This window comes from Arachis ipaensis, chromosome B8 (genome assembly GCF_059453495.1).
Source record: "Arachis ipaensis isolate K30076 ecotype BB chromosome B8, ASM5945349v1, whole genome shotgun sequence".
NCBI lineage: Eukaryota > Viridiplantae > Streptophyta > Magnoliopsida > Fabales > Fabaceae > Arachis > Arachis ipaensis.
In genome coordinates this window covers 30,672,763-30,692,114 of record NC_142443.1, presented here as the reverse complement: position 1 = coordinate 30,692,114, position 19,352 = coordinate 30,672,763, and the positions used below count along the sequence as shown (strand labels likewise).

The 19,352-nt window shown below is 33.6% G+C and overlaps 1 protein-coding gene and 1 non-coding gene across 2 annotated transcripts; one reads left to right on the top strand and one right to left on the bottom strand.

Moving 5' to 3' along the window:
- Positions 1-599: 599 nt before the first annotated feature.
- Positions 600-706, bottom strand: LOC148547586 (small nucleolar RNA R71). Its single transcript, XR_015897957.1, has one exon. It is a non-coding gene; the product is annotated as a small nucleolar RNA R71 (small nucleolar RNA).
- A 10,929-nt stretch (positions 707-11,635) lies between these two features.
- LOC107613904 (epidermis-specific secreted glycoprotein EP1) lies at positions 11,636-13,217 on the top strand. The gene has a single exon (XM_016316094.3). It carries the CDS (start codon positions 11,662-11,664, stop codon positions 12,973-12,975), a length of 1,314 nt encoding a protein of 437 aa, XP_016171580.1. The 5' UTR covers positions 11,636-11,661; the 3' UTR covers positions 12,976-13,217.
- The last annotated feature ends 6,135 nt before the right edge of the window (positions 13,218-19,352 follow it).

Sequence of the window (19,352 nt, the reverse complement as noted above, 5' to 3'; positions counted from 1 at the left end):
CTTCTATTAAACAATAAGGAACCTCTTTACTGTGACATAGAGGATTCCTCTTCTTTTCTTGTTCTCTTCTCTTTCTTATGAGCAGGGACAGAGAAAAAGGCATTCTTGTTGAAGCTGATCCAGAACCTGAAAGGAAACTAAGAGAAGCTAAATTACAACAATCCAGAGACAACTTGATTGAAAATTTCGAACAAGTAAAGGAAATGGCAGCCGAACCCAACAACAATGCAAGGAGAATGCTTGGTGACTTTACTACACCAAATTCTAATTTACATGGAAGAAGCATCTCCATTCCTGCCATTGGAGCAAACAATTTTGAGCTGAAACCTCAATTAGTTTCTCTGATGCAGCAGAACTGCAAGTTTCATGGACTTCCATCTGAAGATCCTTTTCAGTTCTTAACTGAATTCTTGCAGATATGTGATACTGTAAAGACTAATGGAGTAGATCCTGAAGTCTACAGGCTCATGCTTTTCCCTTTTGTTGTAAGAGACAGAGCTAGACTCTGGTTGGATTCTCAACCTAAGGATAGCCTGAACTCATGGGATAAGCTGGTCAAGGCTTTCTTAGCCAAGTTCTTTCCTCCTCAAAAGCTTAGTAAGATTAGAGCTGATGTTCAAACCTTCAGACAGAAAGAAGGTGAATCCCTCTATGAAGCTTGGGAAAGATACAAACAGTTGACCAAAAAGTGTCCTTCTGACATGCTTTCAGAATGGACCATCCTGGATATATTCTATGATGGTTTATCTGAGTTATCAAAGATGTCATTGGATACCTCTGCAGGTGGATCCATTCACCTAAAGAAAACGCCTGCAGAAGCTCAAGAACTCATTGACATGGTTGCTAATAACCAGTTCATGTACACTTCTGAAAGGAATCCTGTGAGTAATGGGACGCCTATGAAGAAGGGAGTTCTTGAAGTTGATACTCTGAATGCCATATTGGCTTAGAATAAAATATTGACTCAGCAAGTCAATATGATCTCTCAGAGTCTGCATGGAATGCAAGCTGCATCCAACAGTACTCAAGAGGCATCTTCTGAAGAAGAAGCTTATGATCCTGAGAACCCTGCAATAGCAGAGGTGAATTACTTAGGTAAACCTTATGGAACCACCTATAACTCATCATGGAGAAATCATCCAAATTTCTCATGGAAGGATCAAAAGCCTCAACAAGGCTCTAATAATGGTGGAAGAAACAGGTTTAACAATAATAAACCTTTTCCATCATCCACTCAGCAACAGACAGAGAACTCTGAACAAAATACTTCTAATTTAGCAAACTTAGTCTCTGATCTATCCAAGGCCACTATAAGTTTCATGAATGAAACAAGGTCTTCCATTAGAAATTTGGAAGCACAAGTGGGCCAGCTGAGTAAGAGGATCACTGAAATCCCTCCTAGTACTCTCCCAAGCAATACAGAAGAGAATCCAAAAGGAGAGTGCAAGGCCATTGACATAAGCACCATGGCCGAACCCAATGAGGGAGAGGAGGACGTGAATCCCAAGGAGGAAGACCTCCTGGGACGTCCAGTGGTCAATAAGGAGCTTCCCTCTGAGGAACCAAAGGACTCTGAGGCTCATCTAGAGACCATAGAGATTCCATTGAACCTCCTTATGCCCTTCATGAGCTCTGATGAGTATTCCTCTTCTGAAGAGAATGAGGATGTTACTGAAGAGCAAACTGCCAAGTTTCTTGGTGCAATCATGAAGCTGAATGCCAAATTATTTGGCATTGATACTTGGGAAGTTGAACCTCCCTTGTTCATCAATGAACTAAGTGATCTGGATCAACTGACATTGCCTCAGAAGAGACAGGATCCTGGAAAGTTCATAATACCCTGTACCATAGGCACCATGATCTTTAAGGCTCTGTGTGACCTTGGTTCAGGAATAAACCTCATGCCCCTCTCTGTAATAGAGAAACTGGGAATCTATGGGGTGAAAGCTGCTAAAATCTCATTAGAAATGGCAGACAATTCAAGAAAACAGGCTTATGGACAAGTAGAGGACGTGTTAGTAAAGGTTGAAGGCCTTTACATCCCTGCTGATTTCATAGTCCTGGATACTGGAAAGGAAGAGGATGAATCCATCATCCTAGGAAGACCTTTCCTGGCCACAGCAAGAGCTGTGATTGATGTTGACAGAGGTGAAATAGTCCTTCAATGGAATGAGGACTCCCTTGTGTTTAAAACTCAAGGATCTCCCTCTGCAACCATGGAGAGGAAGCATGAAAAGCTTCTCTCAAAGCAGAGTCAACCCAAGCCCCCACAGTCAAACTCTAAGTTTGGTGTTGGGAGGCCACAACCAAACTCTAAGTTTGGTGTTGAACTCCCATATCCAAACTCTAAGTTTGGTGTTGGAGAGTCTCAACAAAGCTCTGCACATCTGTGAGGCTCCATGAGAGCCCACTGTCAAGCTATTGACATTAAAGGAGCGCTTGTTGGGAGGCAACCCAATTTTTATCTAACTATATTTTTCTTAGTTATATGTCTTTGTAGGTTCATGATCATGTGAAGTCACAAAATAAATATAAAAATTGAAAACGGAATAAAAAATAGCAGAAGAAAAATCACACCCTGGAGGAGCATCTGTCTGGCGTTCAGCGCCAGAACAGAGCATGGTGCTGGCGCTGAACGCCCAAAATGGGCAGCTTCTGGGCGCTGAACGCCAGAACAGGCATGGTTCTGGCGTTCAACGCCAGAAATGGCACACAAATGGGCACTGAACGCCCAAAATGGCCACCAACCTGGCGCTGAACGCCCAGAGTTGTGTACAAGGGCATTTTTACATGCCTAATGGGTGCAGGGATGTAATTCCTTGAACACCTCAGGATCTGTGGACCCCACAGGATCTACTCAGGATCTGTGGACCCCACAGGATCCACTCAGAATCTGTGGACCCCACAGGATCCCCACCTACCTCCACTCACTTCTTCTCACCACTCTCTTTCACACAACCCCATAAACACTCTTCCCCAAAAATCCTTCACCAATCACCTCAAACTCTCTTCCCCATCACCTCTTCACCACTCACATCCATCCACTCTTCCCCATAAACCCACCTCACAAACTCCACCTACCTTCAAAATTCAAAACCAATTTTCTACCCAAACCCACCCATATGGCCGAACCTTAACCCTCCCTCCCTTCCCTATATAAAGCCCTCCATTCTTCATCAAATTCACACAAACACACCCTTCTACACCCTACTTGGCCGAAACCACATCTCCATCTCCCTCTCCATATTTCTTCTTCTTCTTCTTCTATTCTTTTGTTTATTGCTCGAGGGCGAGCAATATTCTAAGTTTGGTGTGGTAAAAGCATAGCTTTTTTGTTTTTCCATTACCATTGATGGCATCTAAGACCGGAGAATCCTCTAGAAGAGGGAAAGGGAAGACAAAAGCTTCCACATCCGAGTCATGGGAGATGGAAAGGTTCATCTCCAAAGCCCATCAAGACCACTTCTATGATGTTGTGGCCAAGAAGAAGGTGATCCCTGAGGTCCCTTTCAAACTCAAAAGAAATGAGTATCCGGAGATCCGACATGAAATTCAAAGAAGAGGGTGGGAAGTTCTAACAAATCCCATCCAACAAGTCGGCATCCTAATGGTTCAAGAGTTCTATGCCAATGCATGGATCACCAAGAACCATGATCAAAGTAAGAACCCGGATCTAAAGAACTATGTTACAATGGTTCGGGGGAAATACTTGGATTTTAGTCCGGAAAATATGAGGTTGGCGTTCAACTTGCCAAACATGGAAGAGAACGCACGCCCCTACACAAGGAGAGTCAACTTTGATCAAAGGTTGGACCAAGTCCTTATGGACATATGTGTAGAAGGAGCTCAATGGAAGGTTGACTCCAAAGGCAAGCCGGTTCAACTAAGAAGATTGGACCTCAAGCCTGTAGCTAGAGGATGGTTGGAGTTCATTCAATGCTCAATCATTCCCACTAGCAACCGGTCTGAAGTTACTATAGACCGGGCCATCATGATCCACAGCATCATGATTGGAGAAGAGGTGGAAGTTCATGAGATTATCCCTCAAGAACTCTACAAGGTGGCTGACAAGTCCTCCACCATGGCAAGGTTAGCCTTTCCTCACCTCATCTGCCACCTATGCAATTCGGCTGGAATTGACATAGAGGGAGATATCCTCATTAAAGAGGACAAGCCCATCACTAAGAAGAAGATGGAGCAAGCAAGAGAGCCCATTCATGGAGCTCAAGAGGTGTATGAAGCTCATCACCATGAGATCCCGGAAATGCCTCAAATGCACTTTCCTCCACAAAACTATTGGGAGCAAATCAACACCTCCCTAGGAGAATTGAGTTCCAATATGGGACAACTAAGGGTGGAACATCAAGAGCACTCCATCATGCTTCATGAAATAAGAGAAGATCAAAAAGCAATGAGGGAGGAGCAACAAAGACAAGGAAGAGACATAGAAGAGCTCAAAGACATCATAGGTTCCTCAAGGAGGAAACGCCACCATCACTAAGGTGGACTCATTCCTTGTTCTTACTTTATCTGTTTTTCGTTTTCTATGTTATGTGCTTATCTATGTTTGTGTCTTCATTACATGATCATTAGTAGTTAGTAACTATGTCTTAAAGTTATGAATGTCCTATGAATCCATCACCTCTCTTAAATAAAAACTGTTTTAATTCAAAAGAACAAGAAGTACATGAGTTTCGAATTTATCCTTGAACTTAGTTTAATTATATTGATGTGGTGACAATGCTTCTTGTTTTCTGAATGTATGCTTGAACAGTGCATATGTCTTTTGAAGTTGTTGTTTAAGAATGTTAAATATGTTGGCTCTTGAAAGAATGATGACTAGGAGACATGTTATTTGATAATCTGAAAAATCATAAAAATGATTCTTGAAGCAAGAAAAAGCAGCAAAGAACAAAGCTTGCAAAAAAAAAAAAAAATAGGCGAAAAAAATAGAAAAAAAAAAGAAAAAGCAAGCAGAAAAAGCCAAAGCTCTTAAAACCAAGAGGCAAGAGCAAAAAGCCAATAACCCTTAAAACCAAAAGGCAAGGGCAATAAAAAGGATCCCAAGGCTTTGAGCATCAGTGGATAGGAGGGCCTAAAAGGAATAAAATCCTGGTCTAAGCGGCTAAACCAAGCTGTCCCTAACCATGTGCTTGTGGCGTGTAGGTGTCAAGTGAAAACTTGAGACTGAGCGGTTAAAGTCAAGGTCCAAAGCAAAAAAAAAAAAGAGTGTGCTTAAGAACCCTGGACACCTCTAATTGGGGACTTTAGCAAAGCTGAGTCACAATCTGAAAAGGTTCACCCAATTATGTGTCTGTGGCATTTATGTATCCGGTGGTAATACTGGAAAACAAAGTGCTTAGGGCCACGGCCAAGACTCATAAGGAAGCTGTGTTCAAGAATCATCATACTGAACTAGGAGAGTCAATAACACTATTCGAAATCTGAAGTTCCTATAGATGCCAATCATTCTGAACTTCAATGGATAAAGTGAGATGCCAAAACTATTCAAGAGGCAAAAAGCTATAAGTCCCGCTCATTTGATTGGAGCTATGTTTCATTGATAGTTTGGAATTTATAGTATATTCTCTTCTTTTTATCCTATTTGATTTTCAGTTGCTTGGGGACAAGCAACAATTTAAGTTTGGTGTTGTGATGAGCGGATAATTTATACGCTTTTTGACATTGTTTTTAGTATGTTTTTAGTAGGATCTAGTTACTTTTAGGGATGTTTTCATTAGTTTTTATGTTAAATTCACATTTCTGGACTTTACTATGAGTTTGTGTATTTTTCTATGATTTCAGGTATTTTCTGGCTGAAATTGAGGGACTTGAGCAAAAATCAGATTCAGAGGTTGAAAAAGGACTGCTGATGCTGTTGGATTCTGACCTCCCTGCACTCAAAGTGGATTTTTTGGAGATACAGAAATCGAAATGGAGCGCTTCCAATTGCGTTGGAAAGTAGACATCCAGGGCTTTCCAGAAATATATAATAGTCCATACTTTGGCCAAGAATAGACGACGTAAACTGGCGTTCAACGCCAGCTCTCTGCCCAAATCTGGCGTCCAGCGCCAGAAAAGGATCCAAAACCAGAGTTGAACGCCCAAACTGGCACAAAAACTGACGTTCAACTCCACAAATGGCCTCTGCACGTGCAACACTCAAGCTTAGCCCAAACACACACCAAGTGGGCCCCGGAAGTGGATTTATGCATCAATTACTTACTTCTGTAAATCCTAGTAGCTAGTTTATTATAAATAGGGCCTCTTACTATTGTATTAGGCATCTTTGGATTACCTTATGATCCTTTGATCACGTTTTAGGGGGCTGGCCATCTCGGCCATGCCTGGACCTTTTATTTATGTATTTTCAACGGTAGAGTTTCTACACTCCATAGATTAAGGTGTGGAGCTCTGCTGTTCCTCAAAGATTAATGCAAAGTACTACTGTTTTCTATTCAATTCATCTTATTTCGCTTCTAAGATATCCATTCGCACCCAAGAACGTGATGAAGGTGATGATTATGTGTGACGCTCATCACCATTCTCCCCTATGAACACGTGCCTGACAAACACTTCCGTTCTACATGAAATAAGCTAGAATGAATATCTCTTAAATCTCCTAACCAGAATCTTTGTGGCGTAAGCTAGAATGATGGCGGCATTCAAGAGAATCCGGAAAGTCTAAACCTTGTCCGTGGTATTCCGAGTAGGATTCAATGAATGAATGACTGTGACGAGCTCCAAACTCGCGATTGCAGGGCGTTAGTGACAGACGCAAAAGGATAGTAAATCCTATTCTAGCATGATCGAGAACTGACAAATGAATAGCCGTGCCGTGACAGGGTGCGTGAGCATATTATTCACTGAGAGGATAAGATGAAGCCATTGGCAAGGGTGATGCCTCCAGACGATTAGCCGTGCCGTGACAGGGCATTGGATCATTTTCCCGAGAGATGACCGAAAGTAGCCATTGACAGTGGTGATGTATCACATAAAGCCAGCCATGGAAAGGAGTAAGACTGATTGGATGAAGATAGCAGGAAAGCAGAGGTTCAGAGGAACGAAAAGCATCTCCATTCGCTTATCTGAAATTCCTACCAATGAATTACATAAGCATCTCTATCCCTATTTTATTATATAATATTCGAAAACACCATTATCACTTTATATCTGCCTGACTGAGATTTACAAGGTGACCATAACTTGCTTCATACCAACAATCTCCGTGGGATTCGACCCTTACTCACGTAAGGTATTACTTGGACGACCCAGTGCACTTGCTGGTTAGTTGTATCGAAGTTGTGACAAATTATGAATGTGTAATCACGATTACGCGTACCAAGTTGCTCACATGCTAGGAATAGTTCGAGCCTGGACATCACAATTTCGTGCACCACCCCTGCATCAACGCAGATCTCTTTCTCTCTCTCTCTTTCTCATCTCTAACATCACCACTACCATAACACCTACTACCCTTAACTCTAACACCAATTATAACTCTTTATCTATCACAATGTCAGCCACCCCCTCATCTAAACAACAACAACAAATGATAACAACAATTCAATTTTGAAGTGAGAATCACAAACGGTTAAGCGGTGGCAAAATTAGTTCGATGGAGTGTGGAAGAGTTTGATGGCTTCGACTACTGGCATCGTCTCAGGCAGAACTTGGTATCACCGGAATAACACTCACACTTGGTAGGCTCCAACGGCAAAAGCGACGAACCAGCGGCAACCGCGATGAACCAGCAGCAACAGCGGCAATGACCCCTCCTTCTATCGCATACCTTCTTTCTCTCTCTCTCTCTCCCTCTCCGGTGAGCCAGTGGCAGCAGCGGCGGCTTTCCTCCTCGTTGTACTTCCCATCACATCCCTAAGCCCTCACTTTCTTTGTTGGAGATTGTTGAGGTTTGAGTATAGTTTTGTTTTCAAGTGGAAAGATTTAAGGATAATTGGTGGTGGTAGTGGTGGGTGGTGGTGGAGAGAGAGAGAGAGAGAGAGATGATGATGAAGATGTAGGGGACAGAGGGAGTTAGTGGAGAAGAGGTTTTTTATTTTTGTTTTAAGGGTAAAATCGTCAAAGCATTATTATTTTTTGTAAAAAGGATGATTTTAAAATGATTTATAACATTGATGATGATTTTAATAAGAAAAAAAGGTCGGGGACGATTTTAATTTTGACCTCAGATTTTAGGGACGAAAAAAGTACTTAATCCCTTAAAATAACGACGTATTAGTTTAACTTGTTTTAATTAATCAGTTGTTATATTAGGATATTTGAACTTCTAAGTAGTTAGAGCACTTATAAATATGTTAATTTAAATTTTTTTAATTAATTAAAGTAAATTAATTTAATTAATTAGTTGATATGTTTATTTGTTTGGATTTAATTTGTTGAAAGAGTAGTAGTTAAGAGTGAACATTAGAATATAATTAATTATATATATAGTTATATTTTATTATCTGAAAATTTTATTATATTAAAATATTATTAAATAATTGTATTTTATTATTATCTTTGAAAAATTGAGTTTTTTTAATGAAATTAAATTATTTATTCTCATCAACCTCTTATGAACTTATTTTTTTATGTTGCTCAAGATGATATTTTTTAGCGTATTTAGAGAACTAAGACAACAAATACACAATATTTCAGGTGAGTTACACTTGTTATTAGACATTTGCATGAGAAGGAAGGAGAAGAAGAATAGATAATAGTAAGATAAATATAGTGTGATTAATGGTTGGGTCAAAAAAAATTTTATATAGAATTTTTTTTATGTAGTTATCTAGAGTGCAAAGACTCTTAAATAATTATATACGTATTTCGAGTATATTGACATTAAATTCTTTATGCTCATAACTCAACATCCGATTTTTCTATAATTTTGCAGTTATATCATATTTCGAGTGCAATCAGTTTCTTTTTTTTAGTTGTATCATATCCCGAATATATAGTGTCCAATTTGAGTTATTAATGAATTTTTGGTCTATGAACAGTATTAGTTTGAATGGGTTCTTTTAAGTTAAAAAAGTACTTTTTTTTTTAGTTAAAGTACTTTTATTCAATTTTAAATATAGTTGGATATATCTTTAAAAAAATTATTTTTATTAAAAAAATAAATTATCTTTTTAAAAGCTAGCAAACTTACTTTAAAAAAGCAGAAGCAAAAGATATTTTAATATTTATTTTTTTTAAAAGGTCTATCCAAATGTAAAATAGCTTTTGTCTATTTAAAAATTTTTTTAAAAAAAAATGAAAAAATAAGTATTTTTTTCAAAACCCAATTCTAACTGATCAATAATGTATATTTAAAATTATAATTTATCTACATGCTATACATTTCAGTAAATATTATATTTAATTAATTTAAATAAAAATCTCTTATTTGGATGCCATTTAAATTATTAGAAAAAAAATTTCAACTAAATTTTTTTTTATTATTTAGTATTTTTGGATAGTAAAAATAAAAATATTATAAAAATAAAAAATATTTTTTTAAATTATATTTTAACGTAATAAATAAACAAAAAATACTTTTATATTATTGTATCTAAATATTATTATTAGATAAAAAATATTTTTATATAAAATATCAAAATATAAAATTATTTTTATTTTTTTTTAAATCTTTTAAAAAAATTAGTTAAATTTTTTTTTTAAATCTCACTCAAAAAATCCATCACATGATTGAGTGATACGATATTGTATTAAGAAATAAAGAGAATAGAATATAAATTCTTAGAATTAGGACAAAAAAATAGAATTTTTAATTATATTATGAATAATTATATTATTATATCATATTTTTATTTATAGTATACTTTTTTTAATTGAATTATAAGTCTAATACTAATCCTAATATTGAGATGACTAGTCAAAATCTAATTTTTCTTTTTTTAAAAAAAAAAAATTAAACCCTAACGATAGTGACTAGTGAGGTCTTGATCATGTTTTGGAGTTGGAGAAATAAACTGGTGATTGTTGGAGCAAATAACGTCCTTTTTGTTGTGATAAGATGTGGATGACTATTTAGATTAACCTTCTCAATATTCATTCTCAAGAAAGAATGAATTTAATAAAAGTTGAAAAGTGATGATAATTTGTGTGTATAAATAGGAGAAGTATCAATCTAAATAAACATATATAAGTAATAAAATAATATTCTCTCTTATACTCTTTTTTTTTTATATTATTTTCTCTCTTATATATTTTATTATAATATTATTAAATATATTAATTATATCTACTATATTGATATAGTAATTTTAGTGAATATTACTATTTGAGTTATCTAATTATATTTTTCTTATCTACTTTAATGACGATTTTATTAGGCTATTAGAATTTTATTAGGACTAGTGAGTTGTATACAATTAATTGACCTAATGTCAAAGGATTTGAATTTTTTAAAGTTTGAATTTTATTTTAGAGAGTAAAGTGTGATTTTTTATCGTTTATTTTATAGGTAGAACCAAAAATAAATATGAAAAAAAAATTATTTAAGAATAGAAGATCACACTTTATCCTCTAAAATACAAATTTAAAATTTAAAGGATCAAAATTCAATGTGAAAAGTCATTGCCCCCATAAATGTCCACATAGTTTTTAATGTACGACATGACAATTCTCCTTTAATCAAACTTTTTCAAGGAATATTTTTCAAATAATAAGGGTGAAGAATTATTATTTTTACTGATTTAATAATATCCCATTAATATTTCCATCATGTTATGTTATATACATCTTAAAAATTAATTATTAAATCAATTACGTATATATAATAATTAAAATATAAGATTATCTATATATATCAAATTTGTAATTTTTTTTCTTTTTATTTGTTTCGAGAGAAAGCTAAATTTCATTCATAAAAGGTGTAAGCTTAGTTGCATGTTCTTATCCGACACAAACTCCGTAAAACAATAGGCAATTCAAATCTTGGCCCATAGTATTTGTTTTTTTTAATTGACTTCACCACCATGGTCATACATTTCTTAATTAAAGAAAAACGTCTAAAATTTTTAAATAAATAAATATGTTTAATTAATACTTATTCAATTATCATAATGTATTATTTGAAGAAAAAAAATTAATATTATCTGAATATTAGAAATAAACAATTATTTTAAATTTCTAAATTAAAACATCACTTTCTTTATCTCTTTTTTCAACAAATATTTTAAATCAAATGAAGTATTAAATTGAAATAAAATGCTTGTTGAAGAAGAGATGATGATTTATTTCATTGCTTACTGAGAGGATTGATCATGAAAGATTTTAGACAAATACAAGCAAGAGTCTTAAAATACTTAAACAATAGCCATCAACTTAGAACTACATGCATCCTCATCCGATAAAGAAGAGTGTACGAAATTTGTACCTCAAAAATGACATAAAAAAAAGAAAAAGGAAAACAATTTTAAGGGATTTTAGACAGTTGGCATCCATCCTCATCAGTCATCATCATCATCATCATCAATACATATTTTATTTTAACATTGCGGCATTTATAGATATGATCTAGATCCAACTACTCGAATTCTATATAATAATTGAGTTGAAAACATTGACCAAACCACAATATTCAATCTTCATTGCATGTATATAAATAAATAAACTAGAAAGGCAAATAAACCCACACAAACCAAAACAATGGTTTCTTCTTTGCCATACCCCAAAACCTTCCTTCTTACACTTTTGTTCTTATCATTCTCTATAGTCAATGCTCTTGTTCCTAAAAATGAGACATTCAAGTATGTAAACTCAGGTGAGTTTGGCCCTTACATTGTAGAGTATGGTGCCAATTACCGAATGATAAGCATATTCTCCTCTCCTTTCCAAGTTGGTTTCTATAACACCACCCCAAATGCTTTTACCCTAGCGCTTCGCGTTGGCCTCCAGCGATCGGAGCAGCTTTTCCGATGGGTCTGGGAGGCCAACAGAGGCAACCCTGTCGGCGAGGGTGCCACTTTCGCCCTAGGAGCCGACGGGAACCTTGTGTTGGCCGAGGCCAACGGAAGAATTGCATGGCAAACCAACACAACCAACAAGGATGTTGTTGCCTTTAGGTTGCTACCAAATGGTAACATGGTGCTAATTGATTCCAAAGGCAAATTTGTTTGGCAAAGTTTTGATTACCCAACGGATACACTCTTAGTGGGCCAGTCTCTAAGGGCTCAAGGCCCATCAAAATTGGTTAGTAGGCTTTCAGAGAAGGAAAATGTTAATGGGCCCTATAGCTTTGTACTTCAGCCCAATGGGCTAGCCCTATACTACAAGAGCAAAAATTCTCCTAAGCCTATTATCTATGGCCTCCTTTCAACTAAAAATTTTTTCTTTTCCGAAAAAGGGTCATTGAAAAACGTGACACTTGTATCCGATCCAGAAAGTTTCAGCCTTGGATTTGACTACTATGTGGCAAATCCTTCTAGTAGTGGCACTAGGGTTATTGCTTTGCCGGTTAATAATAGCACATTGACATACCTTAGGCTTGAAATTGATGGCAACATTAGGTTATACACTTATTTCCTTGATGTGCGTGATGGGGTTTGGAAAGAGACATACACATTGTTTGATAGAGATTCTGATGAAGAAAGTGAGTGTCAATTGCCAAGTAGGTGTGGGAATTTAGGGTTATGTGAAAATAACCAATGTGTTGGTTGTCCTTTGGAGAATGGTATTTTTGGTTGGAGCAAAGATTGCATTGCTAAGAGTGTGACTTCATGCAAGGCTAGTGATTTCCACTACTATAAGATTGAAGGTGTTGAGCATTACATGACCAAGTACAATGTTGGGGATAAGGTAAGTGAGAGCAATTGTGGGAACAAGTGTACCAAGGATTGCAAGTGTGTTGGGTATTTCTATCATAGGGAGAATTCATTGTGTTGGATAGCTTATGATCTACAAACACTTACTAAAGTGGCAAATTCCACACATGTGGGGTATGTCAAGGTGCCTAATAGTTAAGGAGAGACATCTTTATAGTCCTAGGAAAAGGTGTTGGTGTTGATGTAATTGAGGATGTGTTTTCTATTTTGTATTTGGGGTTGAGTTTATTTATTTGGTGCTTGTGATTTGGTATTGCAATAAGATGGGTTTAGCATATGTTCTCCATACATGCGGAGACAACATGGAAATAAAATAAAATGTGTGTCATAAAATTGTAATGGTTTTGTATTTGTAATGCAATTCGTCTTTACTATATGCAATTTAAGTGCCTCACAATGGATAATTTATTTGTTATAATGTAATTTTTTCTTTAAAAACATTACTTTTTTGACTTATTATTATTATTAGAGTAAATACCCTTTTTGGTCTCTAACCATTTGTCCGATAGAGTACTTTCCACCCCTTAAGAAATCTAAACACCCAAATCGGTCTCTATCTACTTTGATATATGTACGTTCCAGTCCCTGGTTAGGGATCGGAAATAGCATTTAATCAAAGTAGATAGGAACTGGAACGTACATATATCAAAATAGATAGAGACCGATTTGAATTTTTAGATTTCTTAGGGAGTGGAAAGTCCATCAAACAAATGAATAGGGATCGAAAATAGTATTTACTCTTATTATTATTATTTTTTAGTTTTAATTTTTTTTACTGAATTTTACTTACGTATTAGTATTTTTTTCTCTTTATAATGTCTTTTAATCCAAAAGATTAAACATTAATTTATTGTAGATCTGAATTTTGTTTAATAGTTTGAGCCTTGAATACTTAAGTGGACGAATGAGCGAACCATTTAATTAACCTAAATTGATTTGAATTTCACCTATTATTTATACTCAAAAACTGAAATAACTTTTTTTTTTTCTTTTTTTTTGGTGTACAACTGAAATAACTTTTTTCTTTGGTCAATAAACTGAAAATACGTTTCTTTTTTTTTTTTTCATGAAATTGAAATAACTGTTTTTTTTTTTTTTGGGCAAATTACACCCTAACACACACACACACCCCGCTTTTCCTCCCCATAGATTCTATAACCACTTCCTAGCCTCAAACTAAAATTTGAACCCAGTGTACTTTTTAAGCAAGGCATTTATATATGCCACTCAACCAAGCCTTGCCGTGCAAATTGAAATAGCTTTCAAGGAAGGTTATAGTTGGTATTGGGCTTGGACCTGTCCTGACTGTGGACTCTTTATGGGCCCAGAAGTGTAGGCTTTATTTTAATGACAATTTCACAATTAAGGACAAAACTTCCAATTTTAGAGGCATTATTATATATTTATAATTTCATTTTTTATATCCAACTAATCTATTTTATCTAGTTCTTTAATTTAGGCTGTCACTCTTGTACCAATACCATAAAGTTAGAATCAATAGATACCAATATTAATTTAAGTAAATGTTATACCATTTAATCACTTGTTCATATAACTTTTTAAAATTTCAATAACTGTATTAGAAGTTCATATGCTATAAATCATTTTTAAGAAATCTTATGTTAATTTAAAATTGTTTGTTATACCATTTAAGTTCTAAAAGATCAACATGATATATTTTTTTCAAAATATACATGAATAAATAAAAATTCTTTAGTTACATATTTATTGATGTTCAATTGTTATAAAATTTAGTATAAATAATTTTCATTAAATGTTATTATAAGTTTATAGTTAGAATAATAGAATATACATCTTATAAAAATATGAAAATTTAATGTTATTTAAAAATTAACAATATATATATATATAGACGAATCTAATCTTGTGCTTGGATTCCACAACATTTGTCTTATTCAAATTTTTTTATTACTCCTACAGTCCTACCTGACCTTAATTTGTATCAATTATATGTTAAAAAAGATTGATAGTACTAAGCAATAACCATCCCCATAGCATCATCAAAAATAAATTAAAAATAGATAAATTACTTAATGGGAAAAAAGTCAATAATATAATTCTGATAACTTCCACAGCGACAACTAGCTAGTATGTCAGAGTAAAGAATTGGAGATAAAAAAAAAAATATATTAGTTCGCAATGATGTACTTGCTTGCATCATGTTGGCATGAATTCGGTGCTACCCTTCTAAGTTATGAAGACTTTCAAAATCATAATATAAGTTATAAGGTGCCTACCCTCTTTATGATAGGAAGAAGAAATTATATGAATTGCTTTGATAAGCTATTGACTTAAACGCCTAAAATTGACAAGGGCACAAGGTTATTATCTTATTTATATTTAAGTTGGCTTATCATTTGTCAAAATATTTGTTGAAGAATCAAACTATAGAGGGGTTAATTAAGCTTTAATAATTTCCATGTATTGACTATATTGAAAGCTTTTTTTTTTTTTTTTTTTTATAGATCTTTCCTACTTATAATTTTAAACACATTTGTTAGAAAAATCTAAGAATACTTATACAATAAAAGGAGATATTAGGACTTTAAAAATGTCCAAAATTTCAATCTGAGAGAGATGCTAATTAAAAGAAAAAAAATTTTAACTATGGTTTAAGGGAATCATAAGCTGAGCGTTGTCCGTAATAACAATATATATACAAAAACAGATACTGAAATAGAAAAAATAGTTATTATACTATTACCATTATATAAGAAAATCAACATTATTATTTAATTATATAAAATAAAAATGTCAATAAAAGAGTAAAAATGCAGCACGACAGGAGAATAATATTTGTCTACATGCTTGTATAATGTATAGTAGTATCAAATATTTTTTATTAAAAAAAAAAGAAACAAACAGTTTGAAAACTTCTAGTAGACGAACATACTATGCATTGTAAGTCAACTTCATGAGCTGCATTGAGTTATTGTTATGATCAATTATTCGTAGAAGGCGTGCACATGATATGTTTTGGCAAACATCAACCAAGAAAACCATGCTACATTATTTATTATAACATCATTGACAATCATGTTAGGAAATTATTTTAATTTTTTAATTTATTTGTGAATAATACATATATTAATTATAATCATAAATTATACTATTTTAAATTAAATGATGTATATAAAGAAAATTTTATTTATTGTTATAAATACTAAATTGAATAAGTCATAATTATTATTTGAAATTAAATGAGAATAAAATCAGATTTTTTTTTGTTCTTTAGATAATTTATCTTTTGGATTTTAGATATATTATTTTTTGGACTTTAGATACTATTTTATTTGGGTTTTACAGTTTAATGTGTGTCATACTCAAATATAAATAATGATTTCAGGGTTTCGGTCCCCAATATAAAAAAACCACCTTAGCAACTCTTTTTCCATCAGAGAAGTTGCAATTCAACCACCTAGAAATACAGAAGACTTTGGTTGAGGAAGATCGAAAGAACCACAAAATTCAGACTCTTCCAATCATGATTTATATTTATGAATTCAGGTACGCTTTCGCATTCAAGTATTTTATTTTTTAATGATTTAATATGGGTAATCTTTGGGTTAAAGAATTCTGAAAAAATTCCAATAATTCATGAATTTGGTTCAATTTTTTTAAGTTGAAAATAATGAGGATGTGATGTAGAATTCGATTTTACAAAAAATGAAAACAAATATCTTAAAGTAGAACAATTCTATAATTAAATTGAATTTTTGTATATTTAATATCACTGAAAACTTTAAATTTTGTTTTTTATAATTTTTTATTCATAAGAAGTTCCCTTAAAATTTAAAATTGAAGTTATTTGTTAGTAAAAATATTTTTAAAAAAATAGAAAATGTTGATCGTCGGAAGAATAAGCATTTGTTGAAATAAGTAAGCGAGTCGTGTATTTTATTCAAACTAAGACTTTATTATTGTCATAATCGTGGAGTATGATGTAATACAAATTATTAAAAACAAAAGGGGATGACTGATCAATGAAAGGCTTAGTTTACTTTTCATATTGAAAAAGTATAGAAAAACAATTTTTTTATAAGACAATATAAGTCAATTCTATTAAAATTTAAATTTTATAAATAAATAAAAATTTAAAAAAATTCTTTCTACATTTATTTTAATAACATTTATAATACACAATAAAAACAGTCCATAAAAAACTTAATTTTTTTCTATTTATTTGAAAACAGTCAAATCTCTCTCTCCTCAAATCTAACGTCTCTATGTATTTTCAACACCGTCGCGTCTTTCATCGCGTTGTGCGACCTCTTTTAAGCGTCTCATCGCCGTCCTTCTTTCGTCGACACCGTCGCCCACCGTCCTGATGCATCTGCACCGCCGCGGCTCTCATCTATAATATAATTTAAATATACTTGTTGGCTTGTTGTTGGCTATATCCTTTTTGATTCGCTAGCAAAATTCTTTCGTATTTTGTTGTATCACAAATATAATAACACATCCATCTAAAATCAAGTCATTGAGTTAAAAAATGAATAAAAATAACCAATAAAAAAAGGAAACAATATAGAATGAAAAATTTAGAAGCTTTAAGGAGCGAGTGAGTAAGTAAAATTTAATAAAAAAATGTTATTCGTACACTAAAATTAGCAACTAAAATTAGTTACCATATAAATATAAATATATGTGTTGTTTAGTTTATTTTTAATGTACATTTTATATTTTAATATGCATTCTATACTCATAACAAATTTTAATGACTAATTTTAATTTACACGTAACATAATTAAATTCAATATATAAAACAATAACAAATGTGGAATATAATCAACATATATAGCAACTTATCAAGTATTTCTTTTATAGCATGTCTTAGTTACAAATTTTAGTATTGATAATTTTTTTTAAATAGATATATTAAAAAAGAGTAATTTAGGAATATAATACATGTTTCTCAATCCCGTTCTTTATTTATGATTTTTCTTTTTATTTTTTCTTACTTTTTTTTCTTTTTTTTATTTTTAAATATTTTTATATTTTTTTTTCAATTGAATGTAATAAAACTTAAAGAGTACATAAAGAATACGCAAAGATAAAGAAGGTTGTGTTTTGTATTTTTTGATTGAAAAAATTATAAAGATAAAGTTAAATATATAGGCTAATATTGTAATCGAAATAATTTTGTTGAGTTGAATTTATGGGCTGATGTGAGACTTCTTTGTTGTTGTCATGAACTAAGGTGGAAGAGTAGCTTAATACGCCCCGCAAGCTAGAGGATGAAAGATGTTAAGAACCCCGAATTTATTGAGATTAAGATAGAAGGATTGAAGAGACAAAGACTTGGTGAAGATGTCAGCTAGCTGCACAGAGGAGGGAATGGAGAGAAGTTTCATCACTCCAGTTTGAGCTTTCTGTCAAACCAAGTGACAATCAACCTCTAAATATTTGGTCCGTTCATGAAAAATTGGATTAGCAGCAATATGAAGGGCACTCTGGTTATCACAATATAAAATTGGTGGGTGGATAGGAGATATGCGTAAAAATTGTAACACATTTAGTATCCATTGAAGTTCACAAGTTGTGTTGGCAAGTGCACGATATTCTACTTCAGTGGATGAGCGGACAACAGTGGTTTGTTTCCTGGTCTTCCAAGAGATTAAGAGCTGCCCAAGAAGAAATAATAGCCTGTTAAAGATCGCCGAGTGACGGGACATCTGACACAATCAGAGTCACTAAAGTCGAGAAGCTGAATTTCTGATTCTCTTGGAAAAAAGTCCTTTGTCGGAGTTAGTTTTCAAATATCGTAACACACGCTTGGCAGCTTGAAGATGAGATTCAGTAGGAGATGCCATAAATTGACTTAATTGTTGAGTGACATCCATGATGTCTGGTTGGATAGTGGTGAGATAGATAAGATGCCCAACCAAATGGTGATAAGCGAAAGGGTCAGATAGCAGGAGATTATTATCTTGATATAATCCTGTGACACTTTCCATTGGAATAGAGGTGGGTTTAGCATCTAATAAACTAAAATCCTCCAAAAGATCAAGATAGTATTTTCTCTGAGATAAGCAAATTTCCTTCGCTGATTGAACAACCTCAATACCCAAATAATATTTTAATGGATCCAAGTCTTTAATTTAAAAGTGTTGGTGCAAAATAGATTTAATGGCAGCAAGTTCAGAAATGGAATTACGAGTGAGAATAATATCGTCAACATAGATCAGAAGGATAGAAATTTGAGCATCAGTGAATTTAACAAATAGACTATAATCAGATAAGGTCTGCTAATATTCATGAGATAGAAAAAGATGAGAAAGTTTGTCATACCACATATGACTAGATTGTTGTAAACTATACAATGACTTCAGCAGCTTACAACATTGATTCGGTCGAGGAGATGTAACCCTGGTAGCAGAGTCATATAAACATCTTCAGAAAGATCTACATACAAGAAAGTATTATTGATATCCAACTGATGTATGGGCCAATGCTTCAAAGAGGCCAATGCCAAAACCAATCTAATGATGCTAG